The 16,786-nt window shown below is 45.7% G+C and overlaps 1 protein-coding gene across 1 annotated transcript in view; it reads left to right on the top strand.

The window, feature by feature from the left end:
- Nucleotides 1-16,786, top strand: part of LOC311139532 (semaphorin-3C-like) — a gene marked incomplete at its 5' end in the record, with an annotated part of 46,044 nt that overhangs the window by 20,444 nt on the left and 8,814 nt on the right. The window contains 11 exons of the mRNA XM_084174417.1: nucleotides 3,215-3,375; nucleotides 4,290-4,352; nucleotides 6,742-6,861; nucleotides 8,095-8,185; nucleotides 9,409-9,528; nucleotides 9,791-9,933; nucleotides 10,064-10,178; nucleotides 10,770-10,839; nucleotides 12,359-12,503; nucleotides 14,367-14,589; nucleotides 16,075-16,163. Of these exons, the coding sequence (XP_084030543.1) occupies nucleotides 3,215-3,375; nucleotides 4,290-4,352; nucleotides 6,742-6,861; nucleotides 8,095-8,185; nucleotides 9,409-9,528; nucleotides 9,791-9,933; nucleotides 10,064-10,178; nucleotides 10,770-10,839; nucleotides 12,359-12,503; nucleotides 14,367-14,589; nucleotides 16,075-16,163 (1,340 nt within the window). The remainder of the gene's footprint in view (nucleotides 1-3,214; nucleotides 3,376-4,289; nucleotides 4,353-6,741; nucleotides 6,862-8,094; nucleotides 8,186-9,408; nucleotides 9,529-9,790; nucleotides 9,934-10,063; nucleotides 10,179-10,769; nucleotides 10,840-12,358; nucleotides 12,504-14,366; nucleotides 14,590-16,074; nucleotides 16,164-16,786) is intronic.

The raw sequence follows: 16,786 nt of genomic DNA, 5'->3' as shown, positions 1-16,786 counted from the left end.
TATCCTCAAGCCACATCTGAGTGTACATCAACGGCACCACCCATAGCAGACTGGACCGACAAGGACGCTTTAGCCAATGATATCCACAAACACTTATGATATACTCAGGATCTCTGCTGGTGATGGCATCACAGTGGAACGCAGGCTAAACCCATGACTAATAAATCACATGTGGCTAGTGAATATTAGTACAACCTCATGGATTTATAATTCATTGTGATGAGAGAATATGGGAGCTCCCATTTCATATGTTGGTTTTGAATAAAGAGCATGGGTTTGTCAACCAAATGATTTATATGGCAACAGACAGTACTGTACATGTATCACCCACTGTCCTCAAATGCTTTATAATAATAATAATAATATGCCATTTAGCAGACGCTTTTATCCAAAGCGACTTAGTCATGCGTGCATACATTTTTGTGTATGGGAGTCCCCCAAGCAATACTTCTGGGACTCATTATTACTAAAGTATGACAGCCATTATATTGCTTAAGGATTGCTTTGATTAAATAGCATTCTTCATTTTTCTCAAGAAAATAATTCCACAGCTACGTATTAATGTTATGGTGTCAAAAGCTTAACTCGTCCCACAAGGATGACCTCCGATCCCATCAGGTCAAAGGTTAATGGCTAGTAGAATAAACATCCACAGACTTGCCTGCCACCATCTCTCTTTGTAAGCCTACCTCATTATAAATTAGACACATGTTAAATTGTGCAAATCCAATGTATCTCAGGCAGCAAATGGTAGAGAAAACACTTGAAGTGAGTCTTGATGTTTCCCTCAGAGAGTGCAGGTTCACTACACTAACTGCTATTGTGACATTGTGATAGAAGGCTGTAATGCTTACCCAGGCATGACTCATGTGTTTCCTGCTGGGGTCATGATGAGCAGACAGACACTGGATCCCATGGTATGCACCAGAGGCTCGCCTCACCGTGGATCAGCTGGGTGGCGGGGTCATATGACACACGCCTGCCGCGCTGTTTCCCCCCAAAACAGTGGACTTAGTTAGGGCTTCCACCCACGGGAGGAAACATGAGTCTCCAATTCCTCCACTGAGAAAACAATAGAGTTAATGATAATAATAACAGTTATTTCACCCGGGCCGCCTCAACCCACACCCCTCTGAACAATTTGTTCCCCTTGTGGAATGTTCCAGAGGGACAATGTGGATAGAATCAGACTGTACCAAGAGCATTGACTTTAGGGGGGATTCCAGATCCACATTAAGCAGAGCTACAATAAACCCTTCTGTAAACAGGCATAATTAGTAAGTGAGAGTCAGCACCTTTTGCTCCAGGAAAAACAGAAGCAGGAGCCCGCAGGCTTGTAAACTGAACTCTCCTTTCCCTCAAGCATAAGAAAAATATAAAATAAAACCCTTTCCAAGAAGGTCTTTAAATCTCTCCCCTGCCTGCTTATTCTGGAGGGGTGTAGGTAAGAGAGTGGTTTTGCCTGTGGTTTGGAGTAAAGCATGGTTTTAATTAGTTCTTATAGTTACTCCTTCACGGTCCTCTGTAGCTCAGCTGGTAGAGCACGGCGCTTGAAACGCCAAGGTAGTGGGTTCGATCCCCGGGACCACCCATACACAAAAAAATTTATGCACGCATGACTGTAAGTCGCTTTGGATAAAAGCGTCTGCTAAATGGCATATTATTATTATTATTATTATTATTATTCACCCCTGGTGACACGCCTGGCTTCCCTGTTCTCTGGCTGAGCTGCCGTTGAACATCTTTAGTCCTGATGAGCCGAAGGCTTGAGCTAACCTAATATCACCCTGAGCCCAATGCGACGCTTGTCACGATCGTCGGGAACAGAGGACCAAGGCGCAGCGTTGAAGGCGAACATAGTTTTTATTTAATGATTACACTAACAAAACAACAAACGATAACGTGACGTCCTCGGTCTAACACAAACCACACTGGAACAAGATCCCACAAACACTGTGGGAACACAGCCTGTCTAAATATGGTTCCCAATCAGAGACAACCAGCAACAGCTGACACTCGTTGCCTCTGATTGAGAACCACTCTGGCCAACATAGACATACATGAACTAGAAAAACAAAGAACACTCACACCCTGGCTCAACATACAAGCCTCCCCAGAGCCAGGGCGTGACAACGCTATCTCCTAGGCTCTAAAGCTTTGGAGATGTGATGTTCTCCTTCTTTGTCGAGAGGTTCCCTTTATTACATGCACGTTGGCTTATTAGAGTTTGACAAGGGCCTTCGTATTAGATTTGAGTCTGGTGGAAACAAAGCATATTTTGTGTGTGTGTTCTTCATTAGGCGCTGTGAGATGATGCTCATGCCTAAAATTATACATGATTCACCAACCGACTGCTTTCTGCTTTTTTAACAATATCGCCTAAGTTGATTTATCTACATATGATTGGGGCGTATGATATGAGGATGCTTATAGAGGTATGTTAAGATCAATAGAGTGAAGAGGCGTGGGAAATTGTACTTATTCATGTAAACAACTCTATTTTTATTCCATACTGCAACAGCACTAAATACACATCCATGACCAGAAAGAGAGGGGGAGGGGAGGCACTGAAAAACAGCTTTCATTCAGGATAAAAGGGCCTCGACCTCAAAAGCAATGTGCGATACTATTGAATAGAATAATAGAAGTGACTTTAGCCTGGAGGCCTGAAGGAGAGCATAGCCAACCTGTTTGTAGATTAGCGAGAGAAGACAGAGGAAGAAGGGGATAAAAAGCCTGGATGAACTTGCTCTCAACTCCTCCACTCCTGCCCCCTCTCAATAGTGATTGAAAAAGTGATGAATATGCATGAGTTTGGCATAGACAGTGAAGGCCTTTGATGGTTTGGGTGGAGAGCTCTCCCTCTCTGGATGCTTAGAGACAGGGGATGTTTACTTCATCCTTCTAGCTTTAGGACAATAAGGGCTTTTACAGTAGCTGGTCGGTCAGAGAGACAACCAAGTAAATGGTTTTTCCACAGATCTCTTTTGCTCACCATGACTGTCCAGTGTTCATAAAGTGGCTGGACTTGAGTGGAAAGTTGAAAGTTGTTTTGTGTGGTATCTACTGCATGCGTTGCAAAATGGATGCAATCACCTTTATGCACTTGTTGTTTAGTCAGTGTTAGCTGACTTGGTATAGTCCTACTGTAAATGTTACAGATTCCCCATTATTTCCCACCGTAACATTTTCCCTCTGTTTGTGTATCCCCCAGACCTGCAGGCGTCCCAGACGGTGGAGTTCTACAGTCTGTCAGATAAGGCCATGGACTACAGGATCCTGTTGATGGATGAGGACCAGGACAGGATGTATGTAGGCTGTAAGGACCATGTCCTGTCCATGGACATCAACAACATCACCCATGGGACACTCAAGGTGAGGTCCTCTTAGCAGTCCATTAAACTGCTAAGAGGATTTTTCCTTACAGCATCAGTGAAATGTTTAGTTGATCATTGTTTGTTGTGATAGTATTGTAAGTAGAGCATGAATATACCGGGAAACTGACTTCATCTGCCTTACTATATGATAGTATGATGATATGATCGTATGATGACTCATAACTCCCTGTCCGATGCCAACATGACTTCCATTACTTTCCATCCTATTTATCAGGCTCTCACTAAAGGAGACAAAATGACGTTGATCTCATTTAGCTTTCCTTGCATGTGACAGATCATGGCTGAATACATTATGCTAATTATTCAAGAACAGTAATGGTGGTAATTAAATTATGATAAAGTACATTTTCTATGCTAGATCACACCCATTTCATGGAGCAAAATGTATGACATATATCAGTGGTGTTTGATGCAGTTATGTGATGCAGTAGCAGAAGTTCCCTGCTAATTGTATCTCTGTGTGCAGTGAGGGAGCTACCCTGTCTATAACTGACAGGCGTGAAGAGGAGAACAGATAGGAATGCATTTAGTTCACCCCAGAGAGTGCTGTAGCACATCCATTTGCAAAGTAATTGCCTGATACGTTCCCAGCATTAGACCCTTCAAGCACCTCACAGGTTTGGAAATATAGCATTTACTGGAGACAAGTTATCATCATTATTGGGAAGTTCACTACAGAGTAGGGCATCCATATTAGGAAGTCACTACAGTGTGTGAAGTTTGTCAGTTTGCTTCAGAGTCTGTTTATTTCTGTTCAATATGTTCTCATCTCTTCCTTCCTTCTGCTCCCACAAGCTGTCCCTAGTTTCTGGGTAGTTTTTTCCCAGCTTTCCAAGAAGACCAGGATGTGCAATGGTCCCTAATGAAGCTGTTTTCTGTGTTTCTCACCAGGTGTTTTGGCCTGCATCTGTTAGCAAGATTGAGGAATGCCAAATGGCTGGCAAGGACCCCACGGTAAGAACACTAACACTCAATATGTAGCACTAACCGCTAACTAAATCCACTGAAAGTCATGTGTCATGCTAACCGCTAATTAAATGAATGAACACACTGTTCAGATGTCTCTGGTCCTTTTCCATGAGCATGTGTTAGCATGTTAGCATCCTGGGTTCCAAACACGTGGGGCTGCAGATGCGGAGTTGAGGAGAGCCATTGACTCCTCCTGGCATTCCTTATGTTAGTCGATAGGAGAATGAGGTGTAGGAGTGCTCAAATCCACCCCAGAGAAAATATACAAGCATCAAAGCAGTACGCTAACCACTGTGACTGACAACAGATCTCATAACCTGGCCTAATCCCTTACTGCTTGTCTTTTGTATTAGCGTATAGAACATTGACAACCTCAAAACTCCTGAGTGGCGCAGCGGTCTAAGGCACTGCATCTCAGTGCTAGAGGTGTCACTACAGACCCTGGTTCGATTCCAGGCTGTATCACAATCCGGCCGTGATTGAGTGTCCCATAGGGGGGCGCACAATTGGCCCAGCGTCGTCCGGGTTTGGCCGGGGTAGGCCGTCATTGTAAATAAGAATTTGTTCTTAACTGACTTGCCTAGTTAAATAAAGGTTAAATAAATAAAAAATAAATAAATAAAACAACAGCAGCTGGTGATTCAGTTTTCTGTAACTAATTAGGCTGTTTTGCATGTCAGGACAAAAGTTCTGTAATTCATCTGTTTAGACTGTTTTTGTTCCATTGTTTTTATTGGACTGTGTTGGCCTGTTTTTATATGGACTGTGACTTCAAAGGCATGCATGTGGTGTACTGTTATGGAGCTAGTAGCTGTAGTTAGTAACAACAGCAACCATGGCAGAGAGCTGTGGTCTTGTACAGTACTATAGTGTAGGATCATAGTCTGGTGCTGTAGGAGTAGAGAAGAAGCTGTTTCCAGTCAGTGGAGGGTGATTAGTGCTGCCTAGAGTAATGGCTCCAGCTCTGTGGACAGCCTCGCACAAATATTTGGCTGAGCCGTCTCTGTCCCTGGTGGTCGGCTTACCTCCCTCCTCCTCTCCTCCTCCTCGACTCTGTCATCCCTCTCTTCCACAGCCCTGCCTGGTCTCCCTCTCTTCCACAGCCCTGCCTGGTCTCTCTCTTGCAGTTTCAGCCTCTCCCCTCTCTCTCGCTCTACTCTTACTGTCTCGCTCTACCCCTCACTCACTCTTTCTTTCTTTCTTTCTTTCTTTCTTTCTTTCTTTCTTTCTTTCTTTCTTTCTTTCTTTCTTTCTTTCTTTCTTTCTCTCTCTCTGTTTAAACTCTGTTTTTATAATGCCGTTTCTCCTGGACATTTTATTTGTGTTCCTGAATCGCAGCCCTTGTCAGTTTGTTATGGTTACCCTCCTGATGTGTATATATTCAATTCCTCCTTTAGGATAGAATCTGGGGGTCACCGGGCCTCCAGACTACGACCACACATTGTTAAGCACTCCTCCAGTGCTTAACAATGTGTGGCATTTGGGGAGGAATATTCCTTTATTGTATGTATAAAAGCTTGAGATTGATTAAATCCATGTTTAAAAGTTCCCTCACTGTGTGATCCTCTCCTAAAGGCCATCCTCCTGGTTTTAAATCCCCTACTACAGTTGCTCTGATATGAGCAGACAGTGGGGGGTGTAGAGTTGGAGGGTGTCGTCTGAGGGGTGTTTATATGCTAGGAGGAGAGAAAGAGGGAATGAAAGAGAAAGTGAAAAAGTGAGAGAGGGAATGAAGGGTGTGTACTGTTGGACGTATCGTTGTTTTTCTCGGTGGAGTTGGTGTGCGGAGTGTGAGCGGCCGCAGCTGCCCCGTTTCCGTGGGGATGGCCAAGTTCCTAATGGCTCCCCGGGTGCTCCTCACTCCTCTCCTCCACTGGCTCGCTCCGCAGTCTGAATTTTTATTACGCACAAAGCCCAGTGCTCCGGCCACTCCCACCTCGTGCTGAAGAGGGAAAGATCTCGATTGGATCTGTAATCAGATCACAGGGCTGTGTATACTCAGCCCTGGAGACGGGGCTTTGACAAAATATCAATTTCACTGTTGACACGCTTTTTTCCACTCTACCAGTGCCAGGGAGCAAACTGGAAATAGCTATTCTGATTGTGCTTCATGACAGTATATAAGTAGCAAGTGAGGAAAGTTGGAATAACATTGGTAGCTAACCAGTTGGAACTGTGTAATTGTTCTTTATGAATCATAGGCCCTGATCAATCAAAACTTGGCCACTTAACTTGACCATTCTCAACAATTGCAGTCTGGAAGGATTTTGCTGTTGAACATGCAATATTGCATGATAGATTGATTTGACTGATGTATGGATACTTTGGTGATTTCATACATGTACTAACCAATTTCCTCACCACCCCTCTGCAGCATGGATGTGGGAACTTCATCCGGGTGGTCCAGCCGTTCAACAGAACGCATCTGTTCATCTGTGGGAGTGGTGCCTTCAGTCCTGTCTGTGCCTTCATCAACAGGGGCAGGAGACCAGAGGTTAGTATGCTCCTTGACCTATAGTCAGATCATGACCACGATGCTAGACTTCACCTACAGTACAGTCTCTACCACCATATTCTCATACAAATTGACATTCCTGTGGTGATATGTGGTTATTGCTGAAACTAAAGCTTGGTAAGTTTACGGCTGGGCGTCTGCTTCTGAAACCAAACTACAGGATTTGTAATGTTTCATCTGGGGCAAGAGGAAGTCTGTCTCGATCCAAGACATCCTCAGGAAAGCAGCCATGACAGTTGAGGTTAGCCTTGTGTGTCAGTCTCTCTGAGACAGAGAAGAGAGGGATGGAGTAGAAGAGGAGGAGCTGTCTGCCCCGGTCTCTGGTCACCCGGCCCTGGAAACGAGAGCGGGAAACCCCTCCAGGAGAAAAGCGCTCACTGAACTCACTGGCAGTTGCAGCAGTCTGCAGCGCCTGCCAAACGCTAATCGGCACAGAGCTCTTTCTGCAGTATGGTGTCTTTGTCATTAAAGCAGCATTGCTCTGTTTTTCCCCTCAGCCAATGCTTGGATGTGTCAGTATCGTGTCTCAGACTGGGTCTGCTAACCGTAACAAGCTGCTATTGTGGGACTTTGACACGCAACTCCCTGGGCTCTTTGGCCCCTAAGCGTGTGTCACGTTGCATGGGAGCCTAGTGAGGAGGATGTCAGTGTCACAGACAGGTCACCCTTGTGTGAGTGTGTTGCCGTTCAGACCCTGTGATGAAAGGCCACGGTTCGCCGCCAGAGCCAAAGGGAATGAGGCAGAGTCCAAATCTTCACGCACCACTTGGAGAGCAGCCGCGCTTTTCTGGAGAACGTCCCTGGGCTGACAGCGCCTCCTTCCACTTCATTCCCCCAGTCAGAGCTGTCGAAGTGTGGGTCGAACCAAACCGGGGGATGGGACGGGGGGATTTTCCGCTGACCGCAGAGATTGTAATGCCGGATTATCCATTTCACTGTGAGGGGTGGCAGAGGGCCAGGTCTGAGATGGAATCACAGCATCTCTGCCCATCGGAGGACATTCCTCCCTAATGGAAGGTTATTTTAATGTCGCAGACAGATCAGTAAAGGTAAAGTCCAGCGCAGGCTTTGTAACTCTTTAAACCAGAGGGAAAAAACCTTAAGAACATTTGGAATGCTCATAATCTCATATTCGTTGCTAAAAAGAACGGAGGGTAGAATTCCGCCAAACTCCCATATAAAATCTATTATTTACATTTTCTTTTCCTGCAGGAGCAGGTGTTCCACATTGACTCCAGAGCGGAATCTGGGAAGGGAAGGTGCTCCTTCAATCCTAGAGTCAACACCGTCTCCGTCATGCTTAGTAAGTTCTCTCTCCCTCTGTTGGCTCTATGTATGTCCCTGCAGCACGCATCATACAAAAACACAACCCGCTATACTTCTCCACCCTATGGTTAACCAAACTCCCAACCCCACTTATCGGTGACCCTGCCGTGGGTCGGACTGCACACCCTCGTCACTCTGTGTCATCCTTTGGTCTCTGATTGGTTGCCTGGTGTCAAGTTGCTGACGAAACAGCCCGAGTCACCGCGTCGCACGCACAACATGCCTTTCTGACACCCGAGCGCCGTGGCGTCAGCAGCCTTACCCATCATCAGCCCCTCAAGCCCAGCCCGGGAAATCTGGTCACAAGGAGAGGGTTGGCAGAGAGGAGGGGTAGTGGTGGCAGAGAGGAGGGTTAGTGGTACCAGAGAGGGGGACTCTGAGTCACACTAGGGGACAATCAGGTCTGTGTCTGGGCTAGATTAAAGGCTCTATCTCCATACTGAACCCCTCATATAAGCCAGTGCTGTCTGGGGGATGTTGACACCACTGCTCCACTCAGAGCAGTTAACCACATACATATACATACACACACTCACACTTGGACCTGAGCCATACCGCCAGAGTACAGGCTGCTGCATACTGGGCTGATGGAATGATGAAGTGACAGAGTAATGGAATGATGAAATGCACAGAGGGTATGGAGAGAGGAAACAAAGAGAGAGGGAGAGAGCGGGCTCACAGCCAGGGTCATTAGCAGAGTACAGGGAGATCAAATACTATGGCTGTATATCCACTGTTGGCTCCATTACTGTTTAATGTCACCATTCCCTCTCCACAGTGATGTACTGTCTCTGGTAGATCAATCCATCACCATTGAATTCACTATTGAATATGAACCCAGAATTTCCATTGCTGTCAATGGAAATGGACACAGGCACATCTTTGTTCCATTGGCTGTTAATAGTCAGGGATTGATCTTGTCTTGCCAAGTCTTTAGGGTCAGGGGCTTGTGTGTGTGTGTGTGTGTGGGGGGGGGGGGGGGGGGGGTTCTGTTTGGTCAGATGGGAGTGAGATGGTTCAGCTGTGAGCCAGGGTTGTGTTCATTAGGGCACACCAAAGCAAAACTTTTCGCAATGGAAAATGTAAACAAGCTTTTCTTTGTGGACAAGTTCAGGTAGTACCTCCCCTGTTTCACTTCGTTTTCTTCCATGTTGTGCCTTAATGAACACAGCCCTGTAATGCGTCTCTGTTGTGCTCCAGACCAGGAGCTGTTCTCAGGCATGTACATAGACTTCATGGGGACGGACGCTGCCATCTTCAGGAGCCTCACCAGGAGGAACGCAGTGAGGACAGACCAGCACAACTCCAAGTGGCTGAGTGGTGAGCACATACAGCAGAAACATATGAAGTACATATACTCTACACCAGAGGTCTCCAACTGTGACCCTGAAGAGCTACAGGTTAGGCAGGCTTATGTTCCAGCCCTGCACGAACACATCTGTGTTAGTTGGAGACCCCCATTTAGTACATCAAATGTACTTCAACTACTTTGATACTGGTGCTGCATGTAAGGAAGATGTTGAGACATTGGACAGAATATGTTATGCTATAACATTTTAGCCTGTTAATTTATTTTCCATAGAACCCATCTTCATAGATGCCCAGTTAATCCCAGATGGATCGGATCCCAACGATGCTAAACTGTATTTCTTCTTCCGGGAGAGACTGACGGACAACAGTGGGAATACCAAGAACATCCACACCATGGTGGCTAGAGTGTGTCCTGTAAGTGTGTGTCCAGGAAGTGTGTGTGTCCAGGAAGTGTGTGTGTGCGTGCATGTACGTATGTGTGTGCGTGCATTGCAAATGTGTGCATGCATGAGACATTAACATGCATCTCTTTCGATGTCTACAGAATGACATAGGTGGCCAGCGTAGCCTGGTGAATAAGTGGACCACGTTCCTGAAGGCCCGGATGGTGTGTTCCGTTCTGGAGGAGGACGGCACCGAGACACACTTTGACGAGCTCGGTGAGGAATACGCCAACACCTACTTACTGTATTTACCAAGGCCTGGAACATTCTATTCCAACCCAAACCACTTTTCCTGTTTACCTAGAACTAAACATCTCCCTGGCCAGTCTCTACAAATACCAATGTATTTCAGATTCTCAGGTGTTTTGGATTGTTATTGATTATAAACAGGGTCTTTACACACATTTCTTGACCTGCTCCTCAGTATTGAAAGAACTCATGGTAGCACTTTATTTGGATTGTCCATCTGTGGATGCTCCACAGACTATTAGTAACATTTCAACTAACTATCTACTAACCATAGCCCTAACCTGAACCCTAACCCTTATTCTAAACCTAACCCTAACAAGCAGTTGCTTAGTAACAGATAGTTTGTTGATAGTATGATAATCCGAAATATCCAAATAAATAGTGACCCAATTCATCCCTTGGTATTATTTTAGTCTTCTGTGAGTCTATGGAGGTCTATCAACATGGACATTCATTAAATGAATCTCCACTTCAGACTCATCTATTCCGGGAATATTAAACGATAAGGTGCATGATTAACGTTGACTCCATAACACAACGTTGTGTTTTCCCTTCCAGAGAGTGTGTTTTTGCTGGAAACTGATCACCCCAAGAGCCTCCTGGTGTTCGGCGTCTTCACGTCCACAAGGTGAGGCCAACGGTAATATTGCTCAAGCATTAGTGACTATGCTGACTGGCGGGCAGCACCGGATATCACTAGGAATGATGCAGACATGACAGTAGCTCCTGGATAGAGACCTCCAGTATCACCTTATTGTAGCATACTCTAGTGATCTACATATAGCACCAGAGGAGGCTGGTGGGAGAAGCTATAGGAGGATGGGCTCATTGTAATGGCTGAAATGGAATAAATGGAACGGAGTCATACATGTGGTTTCCATATGTTTGATGCGTTTGATATTGTTCCATTTATTCCATTCCAGCCATTACAATGACCCCGTCCTCCTACAGCTCCTCCCACCAGCCTCCTCTGGTACTACAGTATTTGGCTCATTGACAGAACTTTACCATACCGTTCACATTACATTTCCTGATGTCCTAGCAATACAGTTAGTGAGCTCTGTTTCCTTCCACAATGTTGACAGCAAGTTCATTATGCATGCGTATCACCATGTAGTACCCTGTTGGTTGCTATGGTCTACTATTACTGTATGTGGTAACCCAGACACTGTGTTCAATTAACTTCAGTCAACTTTATTTATTCTCAAGGGCTTTTGCAGGATGGCTACACGTGCCTGTTACCGTGTACTCACTGGTTTGCATCCACTAGGAACTAAACGGAAGCAAACACGCAGAAACAGGAAGGGAACTATCAATAAGAAACACTTGTTCTTTTTTACATTACAAAACGTTTTGCTACGGTGTGCACTAATGAATACAACCCTGGTTTCTTCAATCATCAAGGCTAATTGGGCAGCATCTAGATCAGGGTTACTCAACCTTCTGGCTATTGTAACCATGTACAGTGACCCTTCCATAAATCCCCATGATCCACTTGTAACCTAAGGAAACACTTGTAACCCAAGGAAACACTTGTAACCCAAGGAAACACTTGTAACCCAAGGAAACACTTGTAACCCAAGGAGCAGATCAAGAGTAGATTAGCTTGACTCTCTGGCTGCGTCTCAAATGGCATCGCATTACCTTTATAGTGCACATCGTTTGAGCCGGCCCATAGGGCTCTGGTCTAAAGTAGTGCACTAAATAGGCAGTAGGGTGACTTTTGGGATTCATATTCTCTCTATAGCCAACACAAACAGTCTGTAGTCTCCATGCAACGTTGTCATTCTTATCAGCACAATGTGTTTCTACCTCTCGCTCCTTCAGGCCTTCTCCTCTGTTTCCCTCACTGAACAAAGGCTCTCTCTGTATTACTTATGGTCATGTGGTTTTTAGGTCCGGTCCAAACCACATCATATCCTCATATCCTTCTGGGAATGGAGCAAGAATGGGGGAAGAGGGGCAAGTTGGGGTAGGGCAGACTAAGGTGGCAGTAAGCTTCACCCGGATTGGATGGCTTGGATATCCTATGAACAGCAAGGTTTAAAGGACTGTGATTTTTTAACTGGGTGGATCTGGGGGCTTCCTGGATGTCAGTTCTCCACATCACACTGACCGCCGGAATGTGTTTGTGTCGTTTCCCACAGCTCGGTGTTCAAGGGCTCGGCCGTGTGTGTCTACAACATGGCGGACATCTTGACAGTCTTCAACGGCCCGTTCGCACACAGGGATGGGCCAAACTTTCAGTGGGTGGCGTACCAGGGACGGATCCCCTACCCCCGGCCTGGAACAGTGAGTTTAGGGTCTAATATCCGTATTGAAATCAAAATAAGACAATTGCTCCAATGCAATGTACAGTTCCTTGTTGTTCTCCTGTATCTACAGTCGTGGTCAAAAGTTTTGATAATGACACAAGTATTGGTCTTCACAAAGTTTGCTGCTTCAGTGTTTTTAGATATTTTTGTCAGATGTTACTATGGTATACTGAAGTATAATTACAAGCATTCCATAAGTGTCAAAGGCTTTTATTGACAATTACATTACGTTTATGCAAAGAGTCAATATTTGTGTTGACCCTTCTTTTTCAAGACCTCTGCAATCCACCCTGGCATGCTGTCAATTAACTTCTGGGCCACATCCTGACTGATGGCAGCCCATTCTTGCATAATCCAATGCTTGGAGTTTGTCAGAATTTGTGGGTTTTTGTTTGTCCACCCGCCTCTTGAGGATTGACCACAAGTTCTCAATGGGATTAAGGTCTGGGGAGTTTCCTGGCCATGGACCCAAAATGTCGATGTTTTGTTCCCCGAGCCACTTAGTTATCACTTTTGCCTTAAGGCAAGGTGCTCCATCATGCTGGAAAAGGCATTGGTCGTCACCAAGCTGTTCTTAGATGGTTGGGAGAAGTTGCTCTCGGAGGATGTGTTGGTACCATTCTTTATTCATGGCTGTGTTCTTAGGCAAAATTGTGAGTGAGCCCACTCCCTTGGCTGAGAAGCAACCCCACACATGAATGGTCTCAGGATGCTTTACTGTTGGCATGACACAGGACTGATAGTAGCGATCACCTTGTCTTCTCTGGACAAGCTTTTTTTTCCGGATGCCCCAAACAATCGGAAAGGGGATTCATCAGAGAAAATGACTTTACCCCAGTCCTCAGCAGTCCAATCCCTGTACCTTTTGCAGAATATCAGTCTGTCCCTGATGTTTTTCCTGGAGAGAAGTGGCTTCCTCTCTGCCCTTCTTGACACCAGGCCATCCTCCAAAAGTCTTCGCCTCACTGTGTGTGCAGATGCACTCACACCTGCCTGCTGCCATTCCTGAGCAAGCTCTGCACTGGTGGCGCCCTGATCCCGCAGCTGAATTAACTTTAGGAGACGGTCCTGGCGCTTGCTGGACTTTTTTGGGCGCCCTGAAGCCTTTTTCACAACAATTGAACCTCTCTCCTTGAAGTTCTTGATGATCCGATAAATGTTTGATTTAGGTGTAATCTTACTAGCAGCAATATCCTTGCCTATGAAGCCCTTTTTGTGCAAAGCAATGATGACGGCACGTGTTTCCTTGCAGGTAACCATGGTTAACAGAGGAAGAACAATGATTTCAAGCACCACCCTCCTTTTAAAGCTTCCAGTCTGTTATTCTAACTCAATCAGCATGACAGAGTGATCTCCAGCCTTGTCCTCGTCAACACTCTCACCTGTGTTAACGAGAGAATCACTGACATGATGTCAGCTGGTCCTTTTGTGGCAGGGCTGAAATGCAGTGGAAATGTTTTTGGGGGATTAAGTTCATTTTCATGGCAAAGAGGGACTTTGCAATTAATTGCAATTCATCTGATCACTCTTCATAACATTCTGGAGTATTTGCAAATTGCCATCATAAAAACTGAGGCAGTAGACTTTGTGAAAATTAATATTTGTGTCATTCTCAAAACTTTTGACCACGACTATCAGTGTCTATCAGTGGAGGAAACTAGGTTAGAGAAACATTATGCAATGAGGATGAGGACAGTGTCAGCAGAGTTCAGGGTCAGGGGTAGGCTTTTCCTTTATGTACCTTTGTCACAGAGCTGAGTGGTAGGGCTTTATTCACCTTTATAACAAATCTCTCTCTCTCCTTCTCTCCGTCCCCCTTTGCCTCCCTCGCTCCCTCCAGTGTCCAGGCGGAGCCTTCACCCCTTACATTCAGAGCACCAAGGAGTTCCCTGACGACGTGGTGTCGTTTGTCAGGAACCACCCGGTCATGTTCAATCCTATCTACCCCGTGGGCAGGAGGCCCCTGGTGGTCAGAACGCATGCTGACTACAAGTACACCTCCATCGCTGTGGACCAGGTGACCGCCGCAGACGGGCACTACCAGGTCCTCTTCCTGGGCACAGGTTTGTACTCAACAATACATCTTTATTGTTCCATTAGAGACAACTAGCACCCAGTCCAACCACACAACATACACACACCACAGGCTGGGAGCAGCACAGGGCCAAGCCTATACGTTGCCTACATCAGCACCTAACTAGCTGTTCAGGATGCCTGTTCAGGATCTCTCCTTCAGACTAACATTCTCATATTCCTCGTCTCGCCACTTGTGTTCAACAATCATCAGAGATACGCTTTAAAGAGCTCTGACTAATGCGGTGGGTTACATGAGTGGGATGCTAAGTATAGAGCGTGACATCGTCAATGATAGAGCATCCATGTGCGCTACAGTTGCTAATAGACCTCCAGCCCCCAACATGACAGCCTAAACAGCCTGTTCTCTCTGTCACCAGGGGGTGGCGTTACCACAATGCCCTCACCATAATGCCCTCATTATACATAAACCACTTAATTCCATTATATTCTATGTTGTAATGATCCATCTCTGCTCTCTCGTGCCATAACGCCGGCGTTTCATAAGCAAATGATTATATAGGGGATATGAACTCTGGTCGTGCTGGGATACAAGATAAGTTGTCTGTCTCGCTCTTCAGTGAATAGAACAATAGACTACGCTGTAACGAGCTGCAACAGAGACAAATAGACGTCCAGGAGGGAGATGCAGCCCACTGGGTAGAGGTAGAAGAGGAATTGTGCAGGTCTGAACAACACAGAGGGGAGTGTGGAGCTGGCTGTACGTCCTGCATCCCAGGGAGCCTCTCTCCTTTCTCTCACTCACAGCTGTTTGTTTATCAGCCTCCCAGTCCTCCAGGATTCCTGAAGACATGCCAGCAATATCAGACTGCAGGGCGGAGAGGCAGGGTCTTTGTTTCAGGGATGTGGAGAGTTTTTTTTATCAGGGATTTCCAGGAGATCTTGCTGTAACTCTCCTCTCTCCTCCCTCTGCTCGCTAGCTAACTCCTGGACAAACAGAGTTCCTCCCCTTTCCATGGCCTCTGTCTGTTCTCCTCTCTGTGGGTTCTAAAGCTCACACACCCACAACTGACTTTACTGTGGATGCCGGTCACAGCAGTCGTGTTTCATTCAAACCCAAATATGTGCGAGGAGAATAAAGAGCCAGAGCTGTGTTCATTTACTTTTCCATTCTAATTTCACTAGCCACTCTAATTTGGGTCTGTGGTGAGGTTGGTGTGTTTAGTGTGTGTAGGGGTCAGTGCCTGTGAACTGGTTGTCTAATGACTGTCTCCATTCTCTGACATGTATATGGAACTGATAGATGCACACACATACTAAATTACATGTTAATGTTTTAAAATGTATGTAAATTGTAAAGTATTTTGTCTGTAATGTCTTTTTCGTTATGTGTCAAACCGCAGTAAGACTAGCTGTCAACATTGGCGTCGGCTAATGGGGATCCTAGTAAATCAAATCAAAATCTGTGTGTGTGTGTGTGTGTGTGTGTGTGTGTGTGACCCGTGTCCCCTCAGACAAAGGGACAGTGCAAAAGGTCATCGCTCTCCCCACAAACCGCTCCCTGGACCAGGATCTGATACTAGAGGAGCTGGAAGTGTTTAAGGTTTGAATTCTCTCTCTCTCTCTCAAACACAGACAGACATCAAAGGCAGACAGACTAGGGGCTCTTGGCTTCTTCACAAAGGGTTGCAGACTGTACTCCTAAGGAAGGGGCATTCAGGAGAGTGATGACCCGGGCACTAGACCACCACACAAGACTAATGGGAAGCATATGGACATTAGAGGGCGATGCCAGTCACCCATACCAACCCTCACACGCGCTGTTTTATCTTAGCCTGATAAACAAAGCAAGTCCTCCGTGTGATCAAGGCCCAACCAAGCTTTAATCTCGCTCTGCACCTGGACTACATCGGTCTCCCAGTCTCCCACTAGTGTGGTTTGATGTGTCATAGAGATCTCGCATAGTGTTCCTACTAGTGCTGCGCAGTGGAAGGTTGTGTGGTATTCAATAGGATGTTAGATGACCTGAGTGTGAGATGTGAGAGTGTTGATAAAAAGATCCCTCCACAGAATGTAAAGGACCAAAAAGGAATTGCCTAAGATTTACGGTGTGCAACAAGACTAGCTCAAACACACCTACAGTCTTATGTAATATGATAAGATAAGAACACTATATAGTCCATTATATTTATGACATAGGGTCACAGCATTTGTTACATAAGATGG

This window comes from Coregonus lavaretus, assembly GCF_964263955.1.
Source record: "Coregonus lavaretus genome assembly, chromosome: 13".
Classification (NCBI taxonomy): Eukaryota; Metazoa; Chordata; class Actinopteri; order Salmoniformes; family Salmonidae; genus Coregonus; species Coregonus lavaretus.
Note: the sequence above shows the minus strand (reverse complement) of the source record. Positions and strands in the feature narration are given on the sequence as shown.